General features: G+C 36.9%; 1 protein-coding gene across 3 annotated transcripts in view; it reads left to right on the top strand.

The window, feature by feature from the left end:
• tspan4 (tetraspanin 4) overlaps positions 1–12,653 on the top strand; it is a 170,922-nt gene extending 158,269 nt beyond the window's left edge. For all 3 annotated transcript variants that reach the window (XM_023331725.1, XM_023331724.1, XM_023331726.1), the window contains 2 exons: positions 5,473–5,556; positions 12,145–12,653. In XM_023331725.1, the coding sequence (XP_023187493.1) occupies positions 5,473–5,556; positions 12,145–12,213 (153 nt within the window). In that variant the 3' untranslated portion in view covers positions 12,214–12,653. The remainder of the gene's footprint in view (positions 1–5,472; positions 5,557–12,144) is intronic.
• The last annotated feature ends 1,172 nt before the right edge of the window (positions 12,654–13,825 follow it).

The raw sequence follows: 13,825 nt of genomic DNA, 5'->3' as shown, positions 1-13,825 counted from the left end.
GTACAAGTAAAAAGTAAAACAAAGCAAATGCAGTTTGAATGACATTTTTTATATTTTGGTAAACTTGTCAAATACACTTAAAATAATGTACACAACCAAGTGCAGGCAAAATTAAACCTGCTAATAGATATACCTGCAGGCATCATTTAGTTAAGAAAATTAGGTGCTTTACCTATAGCACAAGGTTAACTTAACCTGCTTTACAACTAACCAGCTTCTTAGTAAACCCTCCAGGACAGAAAATACAAAGTTTTTGTAAGCCTCAAGTTTTCCCTTCAAGTAAGGTCAGTGCTGAAAATGAGAAAAATAAATAGTACAGAAAATGCGGCCAACATGAAGAAAAAGAGCTGTTACGATTACTCTACTTCACAAATCAGTGAATCAGTCAATGCTACAGTCAGTAGGTGGTGCACACAACTGGTCATTATGCAAAAGAAAAAAAGAATTGGGAGGGAAATGCAGCTTATTGGCATCTGTAAACCTGGTTTTGAACTTGCATGCCTTTCCTATATTCGTTAAATTGAGTCTAAATTGCTATCGCTATGGCTTCTGTCCCCCCTTGAACAGAGGAGTCTAGGTAGCCTGCTACAGTCAACATTAAGCCTAAGCTAAATACACCACGTGTGGAACTGAAACAATGCCAAACAAAGTTCATTTACGGTCAACGTTTCACAATAGTGCCTAGTGACCAAGCTATAGTTACTGAAACAGGAGGATTATAACCATTTCATAAGAAGTTACCTCGATGTGTTTCTTCAAGTTGGACGGGGAGTTTTTGTAAGATAGAATTTCCACATCTTCGGGCAGGAATAACATAAACTGCACGCGGTACGACGAATCTTTAACACCCACGAAAGAGTGTATTGTGTTTAAATAAGGCCATGGGCTCTCATCACCAGCTGGCGGTTCCCCTGGAGCCGTGTCCGACGTAGTTGCAGTCGTTGTGGTCTCCGTCTCCTCCTCCATGTGGCTGCTGCTGATTGCGAGACTTGCTTTGTGCTTAATGGGAGAAGCGAAACAGGTGTATCCTATTGGAGGTGATGAACAAGCCCAGGCAAGCAGGCTACGGACTTTGTTCGGTAGCCTACTTGCTACTTGCTAATCAGTAGGTGGGGTCAAAACACTTGCGTTTCTCTCTCTCGCTTTTTTGTAACAAGTAACTAAACCACACATTGAAAATGTATCGGAGTAAAAGTACGCAATTAAGTTCGGAAATATAGTGAAGTAAAAGTGAAAGTCATCAAAAATTTTCATACTCGAGGAAAGTATGAAGTACTCCAAAATATACTTAAGTAAAGTAGTGAAGTATTTTTACTTCGTTACTATACAACACTGTACTAACCCATATAATTTATTATTTCATTCGGATTCTTGCAACTTTCATATTATGTTTTAATATTTAGTAATAATCATGACAAGTACTGTTGTAACAATCTCTTGGACTGCAAGTTTTGTTTTTGTAACTTTGGTTTGTTTTTTTAGTGATTATGATATGCTTAAATTTGCAATACTTATTGTGTTTTGTTTCTCTGTCTTCCCTGGTTTACTCACAGCTTTTCCTCAGTGACTGGGTTTTATAGTCCCAGTAAATGTAAATGGACATATCTGTTCCTTCTATGTCCATACTTGTCTGTCGTTCATTTAGTATTCAGACTCCCAGGTGTGAATACTGAATGTTTCAAATAATCCACAAGTGCAACATGACAGATGTGGCCTTCAAATAGTAGCTGTATTTATACTGAGATTAAATTACACATATATAGACTATTTACTGATTAGGTATGTTGTTTTCATTTGGGTGTATTAGGTTAAAGGGAGGAAACACATGGAAGCCATACTTTGGGTTTTTATCTGTAAGGCATCCTTCAAAAACAACATTTTCCTTTCAGCTCACATTTCTCCCTTACTTTGTTGAAATTTATGAAATTTTAAGGGGAATGAACAATTTTACAAGGCATTGTACAACAGTGCCTCTGGGAGAATCAGAAACATCTAAGATGCTTTTTGAACCTACATAATATTAAAATATGGTACATCCATACTTCATGGATGTACCAAGGTGTGGATTAGATGGAGTACGAACTACAAAATGTCCTGAAACTGACAGCAATACCCAATTTATGTTTGCATCCTTTGGGACATCCAGTGTGGTTGTTTTGCCAATGGAGCTAATAAAGGTTCATCTAAAGTTGGATGGGCACTTTCATTATCTATGCAAGGGGAAAACAATAAGGATGAGTTGCTGTCAGTTCAGAGGGGCAGCCAAGATAAAGGAAACATTGATAGGGTTCCCTTAAAGAAAGACATGCTGCCATTCAGCTCAGAAAGCATTGAAGGCCCAGTAGGATTGTTGGCAGAGTTTCATGAAGTCAACACCAACCACGGCTTTAAACCTTTGAAAGGGTTAGACGCAGAGCTCGTCCTATTGTTTCTGTGTGTGAACATTGATTTGGTTTAGAAAGGGCTAGGGTCAGTGGTCAGAAGTCAGTGGACAAAGTTTTTTTTTAATAAAATGTACCATTAGGAATCTTCAGCTTCATGAATTTGGTTCACTTATTTCCTTCACATTTAGGGTTGACGGGGCACAGACTCAGTCACAGTTTCTTCAGTTTCCTGCTGTTCAGAGAGAAGGAACTGCACTCAACAAGAATGTCTTCTACACTTACACTGTGAAGGTCCTCAACACATCAGATCTATCTGTAGCTCCCTACTGTAACTGTAAGATCCAGGCACAACTCAGACATCTATCCATCAGTAACACCTTAATTACTCCTTTTGCAAGAATCCAAAAGGACTAAGGTCCTTTGATTACTCCTAAAAATAAGTATTTATTTTGTTTGGTTTAAATAAATTCATCATATGCATTTTATCATCCAGTTCTGAAAATCAAAATTCAGAGTAACCTTTGAGTCTGCAATCATGTAAGCGATGATACAAACCCTTGTTTATTATTGTGTTGTCACTGTTTCCAGTTTTTTTCTTTAGTTCTTATGCCTCAGATGACACATTTTGCTCAGCTTATGCTTGCACCTCTGAGGGCCCTCACTGAAATGTTTGCACACCCACTATGTTGTAATTTTGTCAGAGTCAAATCTGGAGCTAATCAATACCTGTGAATGCAACCAAGTAATTTCACCTTCGACTGAAAGTCCGATGTGTTCTCTAAAACTGATTGTCGGTCACGTCTAAACAGAAGGTGTAGTCTGGTATTAGTGTCATGTTGATATTACGCCAATTTTCTGCTGATTTCTTTACAGCGGCAAATCAAAAAACATATTTTATTTCCCTGAAATCTTTAACGTGATTGCATTTATCAAAAATTCCATATGCCAACAGACTGACATGTTAATAGCCGACCAATCTAAGAAACAAATCGAGCATCAAATGTCCTAAAATGCTAAAGCAACACAAAATAAAAAACTTTGCTCTATATTTGTATGAAAGATTGAGGCCTTGAGTAGACAAAAAAAAAGTTTTGAATGGTACTTTTTATTTTAGACTGGACATCACAATGGACAGAAACAGAGAATTAATCTTAATCTTTAGGAAATATTTGAAGGTTGTGAAGGTCACAAAAATGCGAACTGCTCAGGGAATGTTTCCAGGAACATTTCTCTAGGAGACCTTTGGGCAAAAGCAAAACTCTTAAGGAGGCAACATGTACTGGTATCTAATCTGGCCTAGTAACACTTGTGTATCTTTGGGAACAACCTGATGGCTGTTGATTTTCAAAAAAATATATATAATTTCCCTGCTGGATCCGTTACCTTCATGACCCATGACAAACTGACTATTTTTTTATGCATTTATACACTGCAAGATCAAATTGTAAATTCTAGGCAATGATATTTAGTATATTTCTTTACAATAAACAGACTACCAGTTGGAAATAGTTCATTGGTTACAAATAAAAACATCATAACTCCTCTGGATTTAAGTACTCACTCCACTTCAGACATGTCTGTAGCTTTTATGACTTAAGGAGAAATTATCTCTCTTTATCTGGTAAATGCCTCACGTGAGCTCCTAACAAACCACTGGTACTCAGGTAGACTGACTAAAACTGTTTGAAAGTTTGTTACTTTTTTGATGAAGCTCTTGATGGCTGTAAATGAGCTTAATCCCAGAGCTGAGAGTTACATTGAAAGGTCACAAATCTGTTTTATGGGAGTTTGCAGCGGAAGTCTAACCATAAAATATAAATTTATATCAATTCCATTGCAGCTCTGAGATCCAGGAGGGTTGCAGTTGAACAACAGTGTGATAAATACCCCCAAACCTGTCTTAAATTTAGGCCCACTGCATGACTTTCCATATTGATCCAGCCCAGAAGCATTTTTCAGGTATATATATTTTCTGGTTCACTGACACTTCAAGCAACAGTAAAAAGGAGAGAAGATTGTGTTTGGTTTCCTTAGCTCTTACTCAGCTTCCCAATGTAAGAAGATTTGAAATATAGCACAATCATTGTGTCACGTCTGCTGAAATGAATAATTTAATTAGAACAGTGCAGTAGCCTGTTTTGATAACACTCTTCCTTCCTACAGTACATCAGGCCGTACATGCTGCAGTGTATTAATCATAATCCAACACACAGTTTGGCACACATGTCAGTGAAAGGTCTATTGAGCCATATAGCAAATGCCACCCACATCACTTCTGGTTTTAGCGTTCAGTAACACTTAGAAAGCCACTTACTTTGCTTTGATAATAGTTGTCCTTTTCATCATTTGCTTATATCACTGATCTGGGAGACGTAGCTCTGTAATTACATCTCTCTTCTTTTTGCATGTTAGTTTTAAAAGACAGTACTCCCAAAGACAATTTATCCTTGCAGATTTTCACTGTTTTTGCCTTTTTGTTATATTTAAATGTTTCAGGTCATAAAAAAACATGTCAAAGACAATCTGGGTATATTCGAAATGTAAGTCTCAAAGGATGATTTAAGCCCTGTTTTTTGATCTAATAATGTGTTCCTGGAGTAATTTTGGTAGGTTCTCTATGTTTTCTTTCCCCCTTTTGTTGATCATGACTTCTTTTGTGATGTAAAGCCTCAGGAAGGGGTTTTGGGCCCTTTTCAGACTGATACAAGATATTATTCTATTAAGCATCTTTGGATTGGTAAGGGTGGGGTCGGGGCATAAAAAATGTCACAACATAAATCTGAAGGGGGTTAAAAACATTTTTTTCTGCATTTGATTTTCTCAGCAATGAAATTATCTCCTTATCACAAAATAAATATGAATGTTTTGTTGTAAAACAAACTCAAAACAAGATCTGTTCAGAGAGGAAGGAGATAGTAATAAATGACTCTGTTTTATTTGACCTTTATCTTAAAAAGTAAAGCTCCTGGAAACATGAGTGATCATTTTTAAGAGCAATCGTTATGGAGAAGATGTTTGTTGTTGTAAGCTGTGTTTTCTTCTCATCTATTAAGGTTGGCTTAGTCTCTCTGGTTATGTGTCTCTGCAGCCATGTTACGAGCGAGTAAAGGACTGGCTAAACGACAACCTGGTGGCACTTTGGATCTTTGCTCTATGCACAGCTCTCACTCAGGTAATGACAGCTTTAAAAATTTATGTTTTTTGTAATAAACTTTGTCATGTTTTTGACATTAAAGCAGCTTAGACTATGACATGACTGAGTCTCACACTGTTGCAACATGAAGACTTGTGGATAGCCTCCTGAGGACCACATAGTGAGCTTGGCTTTGCGTAAAATTCTCTTATCTCCCCTGCAGCTGAGTGATTCGTGATGTGCTTCCCTAATCTGAGAGGATAGATACTTCATGTTGCCTAAAAACATCAAGTGCAGAATGCTCCCCTGATGCTGCAGGCTTATTTTCAGTCTATACCGTTTTTAGATAAATGAAAACCGGAAAGAACATGTAATTACTGCCAGATTTATCGCAAAGATCTGTGGTGTTTGCCGGCTGAGTCACAGCCTTATATCAGCCTGTTCTCATTTCCAGGGTGCCACATATTGTCGAAAGTAGAAGAATCTCCTGGTGTCACAACATTTGAACCAAACACTGTCTTGTTGATCAGCAACAACAAAACGTAACAAATTAAAAACATTGCTGGGAAGTTTAGATTGGGGCACCCTGAATAATAGTCTCTGTTATGCTTATGTAAAAATGCAATAACATAGTGGAACTACATCTTAATGTTATACATAATATGGCTGTGCTTATAGTGGTTTATTGACAGGTTAGTTTCCAGAATCCTTGAGATGAGTTTTGAAGTTGTACCTTTGAGAGTCCATAAGCTGCAACTGAGATTTTACAAGGCATCTTCCATAATTGGCAGGGTATCCTCTTAAAATGTGTTAAATATTTTCCTAGAACCTCTTGGTTAGTTCCTACTAACCAAGAGGTTACTGTCCTGGACACTTTTGTGGAACAGTCTTATTTAATTTGTTCAGTTGCAACCTAGTATTTTCCAAAACTTACTGATTAAATTCCCAGAACTTACTTGCAGTGGTTTTGAAGTGACCTGACATTTTCCGAAACATAATTGGCACACCCTGAAATCATACCTACATTCCAGATTTTAAAGGTGATCTTTACAGAACATACAACCTTTTTCCCAGAACTTTTAGGTTCTTGAAATGTAAAGAGTAGGTACAGGAAACAGACTCTTTCATTCAGTAACTTCTGATCTACCACTATCAAAAGTTTTAAAGGTAACTTCTCAGAACTACAGTACACTGTTCCATAAAAAACAATCTGTAAGTTCTGGAAAGTATTATGTAAGCTCTGGTAATGTAACCTGTTAGCTCCAAAAAGTAACATCTAAGTTCCAGGTAAATACCCCAACCGTCTCCAGAAATTAGTTTGCGAGATCTGGATGTGTATTCTCTTACATTTAGACAAAGTTATCTAGAAGATAACACAAGACAAGCATCTTGTCTGTTCTTGTAAAAGTAAGCTGTAATCTTCAGAAAGTAATCTGAGGTGTCAGTAAATACCTTGTAATTCTCCAGGTAAACAGTGTGTAAGTTGTTGGAATAGACTCTATAAGTAAATAAGCCTGTAAAATCATGAAAGTCTGTTTGTCCAGTAAAAGCATCACTTAAGTTTGTAAACAACCACTGAATTTAAATAAGGGACCTGCACATTCTAGGAATGAAAGTAATACATTTCTGTGAGGTCCCAAAAAGGTTGCAAGTCTGTATATCATGCATTATTTACTGTATGCTTTTCCTGTATGTGTATTGCAACCTTAAACTGTACTGTTTTAGGGTAAATTCTCTCTTCTATCTGACCTATTATTTCTTTCTTGAGTGTACAAGCGTCATCTTGAGAATATACACATACCGTACTCACATCTTATTTTTCCTTTTTAAGTGCAACCTTGTACAATTGTGGGTGTTTTATGCTAGCATTGGTAATGCGTCTAGCTACAAGTCTGATTATAAAAGACAAGGCTGCATAGAATTATTCCCACAATGTAAATAAGAAGCATACCCAAGTATGTTTCTCTTTTTTAAGAACATTATCACAGTTCTAGTTTATGAAGGTAGTAAAAGGCTTCATTTTAGAACCCCAAAATATTTATGACACAGTTTGTTTTCTAATGTTGCTATAACTTGGAGCATCTAGGGGAAAGAAACAGTATTCATGTTTTTTTTACAATAAGCCCTGGTGCTTCTAGCCAAATGTAAGTGATAACCAAGGTGTGGCAGAACATTTTTAAAACTTGTTAGAGATCTTGTTAAGGCCACGGTTTAAAACTGACTCTCTGTTGAAAAATGTATGAAATAAAATGCTCAGGGACAATTCAATGAATGAAAAGAATGTTTATTTATGAGCAAAAACAATAGGCTTTCTTTCAAGGGTATTATTTAATTTATTTACACACTCAAACACACGCCCACACTCAGATCATAGCAACACTGAGCATTTTAAAATTTAAAACAGTTTTTTTGTGAGATATGTTTTGTGTCGAGATACGCATTTCTATTTTAGTTGTATTCCACAGTTTAAACCACAAAATTTTTGTGGAAGCTCTTTAAGACCTACACTCAGTTAAACACCAGTCAGATATTTTAAGGTTCATTCAATATGAACTTCAATTTCCTCTAACCTGTATAAACATACTAAAAAAATGAATGTATATCTAATAAACAACTTTACTGATCATACTCGTTCAAACAGAAAGTGGATATTAGTACTCCTCTTGTTACAATCCCAGGTTCTGCAGGGAAATTTAGAGTCTCAAGGTGTGTGTGGCTGTTACTTTGGCATATACCATCCATCTAAAACACTGTGGCAGAAAAGGCAACCCACTGACAAATGGAAACAGCACAGCTCTGACAGCAGGGGCTTCCCACAGCGGGACAACACGGCCCACCACACTGCTAAAACTGCTCAAACAGCTTGAGGAACAAGACAAGGAGCTTAAAGTATTCACCCAGCCTCCAAACTACCCGGGTCTCATCCAAACCAGCTTCCTACAGGGTGCACTGAAAAAAATAGCCAAATCTCACAGGACTCCAGAGTATTAACTGTTGACATCCTGCTGCTTAACAGTTCATGACACCCTCAGAGATCTGTTTATACCCCACGAATAAGAGCTGTTTTTAGCAGCATGCGAGCAAACTTAGTTTTTATGAAGTCAGCTATTGTAGTTTTAATTTAAGTTTCTGCTTCAGTTTTGACTTTTTATGTAACTTTTTCTTCCATTTGTCTTCATTTCACTGGAAACTGTCAAACTTTTTGCTGCAATAAAATATGATAGATTGAGGTTTTTGCAAGTAAGTGGGAAAAAATTTACTTTCTTTCAAGTTGAAGAAAAATCAATAAAAATTGAGCTGACATTAAATTATCTTTTAAATTCGTCCAAAAATGCTTAGAAAGTTGAATAAGGTGTAAAAGGCCTTTAAGAGAGTTTGCGAAACCCATTTCATGATTCACTTCTTTAATCATTAAATTAAAGAACTGAATCATGACGTAAACCATATTAAATTGCCTTTTGTTGAAATGCTTTGTGAAAATAAAGTTGATTTGACTTAAAATGTCATCAATGTGATGTTGTAGAAAGATGAAAAAACTGCAGCTTTTGTAAGAAACCAAGTTTTATTTTGCAAAATTATGTTGGCTCAGGTTGCAGACTGAATCAGTCTGCATGAAGAGCTGAGACTAATCCTTCTGTTTGTATAACTCTAAATTTACCAAGAGTTAATAATTTTAAAACAATCTTATTTTTTTTTTCCAACTTGGATAAATGAAAGATTACCCTTAAATCATTAGAATTTAAATTTAGGAGATCTGCTGCTGTGTGTTCTAGTTGAATATACTGTCATGTTTTATCCTAGTGACACATGGACTAAAGGCACTAATGTATCCTTAAAAAACATTTGTTCCTAAAAAAAAAAAAATCCACTGCAGTAAAAACAGCATGTTTTTCTCTGCTAACATATTTTACCAACATGTAAATATGGGTAATGTGCAGCATGCATTAGGAGAACCTTAGGCCATATTTAGGTATATTTATGGAAAATACACACTGCAAAAAGCATCCAGTTCTCCATGTGCTCTGCTTGCTTTAGAGATTAAGCAAACATAAATATCGAATGACATCAAAGAAAAAAGTGATTGCACTGCAGACTTTACAAATAAAGGGTAGGAATATGTATGCATGCATAATTCTGTAATTTATTTTGTTTATTTAATTTAATCATTTCTTATTTATATAGTGACAAATTAAAACAAAATGCTATTTAGGGCACTCACTTTACAAAGTGAGTTATTTAGAATTTAATTCAAATTCAGTTCAGATCAGTTTAATATATTCCAGTATAATCAATAGTCAGATTAGGATCCAATGACATTCTAACTTCATTATACTGATTATACACAGTAATGCAAATTGCTAATGTGTTATCTCTCCAAGAAAGACCAGCTGACTGAGTCAAGTCATTGACTCAAATCTTTCTACTTCTCCAATATAGAAAGCCATTATACAAACCATATGATTATTTTCATTGGAAGTGCTTCACATACAGAGGTTAATGAAGTGAACTCCACTAAATTAAGTCTTTCCTTTGAGGGCAGAATTACTCTGGTGCACTGAGGACAGTCTGTCCCAGCTGGGAGTTGCATTAAGTGAGAACTGCCACTCCCAGCAGGTAAAGGGCAAACTGTGCACAGCTGTTCCTCAGTAATAGGAACTGAAACTCCAACTTGTGTTTATTGATTGAAAATAACAGAATGCACTGACAGAGAGCAGACGCACATTTATATTTTGTGTTTAGAAACACAGTCCTGACCCTGAGTACATCTGACAGATTTAATGGTTCATTTTGCAGTTGCTTAGTATTGGGCCTCATGAAAATGGAAGTGTGGGTCTCACCTCATTACAGGAAACTACTTTTTGTCATTTATATACCTGCTGGGGTAGTAATAGAAAGTCATATTTAAATTGTAAAGCAATCACAAATATGGCTCGCTGCAAAAAGAGTTCAATTTGCTCAAATCTGCTACACTTCAAGTTATTTTGTCATGATGTGTGGCTGCACTGTACTGAGCTGAAAAGCCTAACTGATAACAAGGAATGCAAAAAAGCCATTAGCTGGAAATCTGATATGAGACATATTAGTAATATGTTAAATGCTGCAATGGTCCAATGGCATAAAATAAATCAATGTGCCTCTTTGCACTGCTTTGTAAATAAAGAAATAAAGCATATAGGGTGGGTGAAAAATTGGAACAGACTCAAGTTAATAGCACATCTTAAGGAATCCTTACTTTTTCTTTTCAATATTTTACTTAAATCTATTATCTATATTTTCCATTTCTCCATCCATTTTCTGTTCACCCTTTGTCCCTAATGGGGTCAGGAGGTGCTGGTGTCTATCTCCAGCTACGTTCCGGGCAAGAGGCGGGGTACACCCTGGACAGGTCGCCAGTCTGTCACAGGGCAACACAGAGACATACAGGACAAACAACCATGCACACACACACACACACACACTCACACCTAGGGAGAATTTAGAGAAACCAATTGACCTGACAGTTATGTTATTGGACTGTGGGAGGAAGCCGGAGTACCCGGAGAGCACCCACGCATGCACAGGGAGAACATGCAAACTCCATGCAGAAAGACCCCGGCCGGGAATCGAACCCAGGACCTTCTTGCTGCAAGGCAACAGTGCTACCAACTGCGCCACTGTGCAGCAAATGTCTATCTATATCTTTTTTTTTTTCAAAATTAAAGAGCACAGATTTTACTAAAGAGCATAAATTATTTTTTTACTATATGGAAAAGGTCTCCAAGCCTACAGAATAAGGGTTTAGAAATATTTCTTTTTTATTACTTCCTTTTATTCTTTTTTCTTTAGCACCCACATATACTTTAATGTAGGTTGCAAATAATTCCAAAGCTTGTAAATTGAGTAAACTGCATTGAAAAGCATCTTAAAAAGACAAAACCGACATTATTAGAACTTGGAGTGTGAATAACGCAATGATTTTCTTTACAAAAAATGCAAAAATAGAGAAATTTATCGTTTATAAAAACTGATCACATTGTAGCAGCATGTAGATGATATTTTCATTGAAAATTACATTCAATAAAACTAAACAACTCAAACATCCATCGTGCACACCTGCTTGTCCTTACAGGGTCCCAGGGCAGGTGGAGTCTACCTCCAACAGTCATTAGCTGAGAGGCAGGATACAGTTTGGACAGGTGGCCAGTCCATCACAAAGATACATCCACACACACACTAATATGGTATAGCAATTTTAGAAAGACCAGTTGTTTCTGGGTTGTGAGGGATCTGGAGTACCCAGAGGGAACCCAGGCAGGCAGGGGAGAAGACTCAATGTTTTCTACTAGGTCAGAATTAAAAAATATAATTCAACCAAATAGAAGAAGATAAAGGTTCTCTGGAGATACTAATTGTTTAAAGAATCAATGAATGCTTTAGGAATTTGCTTGGCTGGATTCTCCTCTTATTGTGATCTAAGAAATGTTTGGGATGCATCACTTTCAGAAAATTATTTTTCTTTTGTCATTTATAGTTAACCAGCAATATTACAAAATACAAAATGATCCAAAGATCTCCTTTTATGTCCACCGCAGCCGTCTTCAGAGACATGTGATTCCATTAATCCCTGCTTTTTCTGTGTTTCTGCAGATCCTGGGTCTGGTCTTCTCTATGACAATGTTCTGCCAGGCAGTGAAAGTAGAGACTTTTTACGCCTAGCGATCGACTCCTTTGCCCTTCAGAGTGCTTGGATTGTTTCTCATCTAAAAGGGACTCATAAACCTCCCAACCTTGCGTCCTCCACTTTCTCCATTGAAAAACTTTTTTTCCTAAGCTTGTCCTCTCTATGACATTTGCTCTCAGATGTCACCAGTTCACAGTGCTCCTGCTATCGACCAGCGCAGTGTCAGTGTTATCTCTCATTCATGTTTTGCTCCGTGTTAAAAGCTAATTTTTTGTGATATATTTTATCAAACAGTATTATGAACATGTATAAAACAAACGTAACCTTTTTTTAAATATGTGTTTTGTTTAAATTATTTTCAGGTTTGTATGTGTTTTAAAAATAGGAGCTTCAGCTGAGAAAAGCGCACCGGGTTTTGTGCTGCAAGTGCATGTCTCCTGCGATGATGTGAATTAAATGTTTTGACTCGACAGATCGGCGCTCGTCGTGTTTTCATTCCTAAAGCAGCAAAAACTGAATTTCTTTAATGTGCATTTCCGTTAAACCCCCCAGCTGACAAACAAGAATAAAAATGGAAATTTGTCAGGAAGCAACGCTTAAAATAGTTAATTCAGTCCCTCTGCTCAGACACTCCAGATTCATTAAAACATTTTGTAATTACCAGACTAATCACACATTAATTCGATACGTTTAACACACTTGCTCTGAATCCTGTGGCTTATTTATTAGCTGCATTTACATGGAACGTGAGGATTGCACCAAGTCTCAGTCAAAGAATTTCAATGAGCTGTGCAGTGGCAGAAGCCTTGAGACTGACCTGGGGCAGTTTCCCCCCAGCACCAATCACAGCTGAAATGACAAAGACTCATCTACACTCTTTGAAGTCTCCTCTGGCCCTTTTTGTGACTCCCTAAGTTTCTTTTTTTTTTTCTTAAATTTCCTATCTTAGGCAGTCAAGCATAATCTAGCCAGTGAGTACACCAGAGACGCACTTTGATTAAATTGGCCCATAGGAGAGAAAATGCTTTAGTGTTTTCTGCCTCAGCTTGAAGTCCAAGTACTGCAGGTGCTGGACCTCTTTCTTCATTTGTTAAGCGTTTCCTTCAATGGCTTCTCTCTTTTAATGCCTCCAAACTATATGGGCCTCAAAGAGCAGAAGTTCAAGTGCAATCAAACTGTAGAAACTTTTCAAATTCCTCCCTAAAGTCAAACTGAGTATGTTTAATATTTTGGCAGAAATGAAACAAAGAACATTCCAGGACTTTTTATTACTTTAAATAGCTAACCATCCACAAAAAAAAGATTTAAAAAAGGGTGATTTTAGGGGGGGGTATGTATCTTCTGAACAATTGGATAGAGAGAACTGAAGACAATCCAAGAGGCAAAACCTTTCACAATACAGCAAGGTTATCTCAAGGGAAGCAATAGATAATATCTCCTCGTTAGTATAGTGGTGAGTATCCCCGCCTGTCACGCGGGAGACTGGGGTTCGATTCCCCGACGGGGAGTGAAGTTTGTTTCAGGTCCCTCTTGAAAATGAGATCTAGATCTCAACGGGGTTTACCTGATTAAATAAAGGAAATAATATATTTGGGAGTACAAACACATCCAAACTTATTTTAGAATGAGAAGAGCAGACCAAAATTA

This window comes from Xiphophorus maculatus, chromosome 4, assembly GCF_002775205.1.
Source record: "Xiphophorus maculatus strain JP 163 A chromosome 4, X_maculatus-5.0-male, whole genome shotgun sequence".
In the NCBI taxonomy this organism is placed as follows: Eukaryota; Metazoa; Chordata; class Actinopteri; order Cyprinodontiformes; family Poeciliidae; genus Xiphophorus; species Xiphophorus maculatus.
The sequence above is the reverse complement of the archived record's forward strand: the minus strand, read 5'-3'. Positions and strand labels throughout refer to the sequence as shown.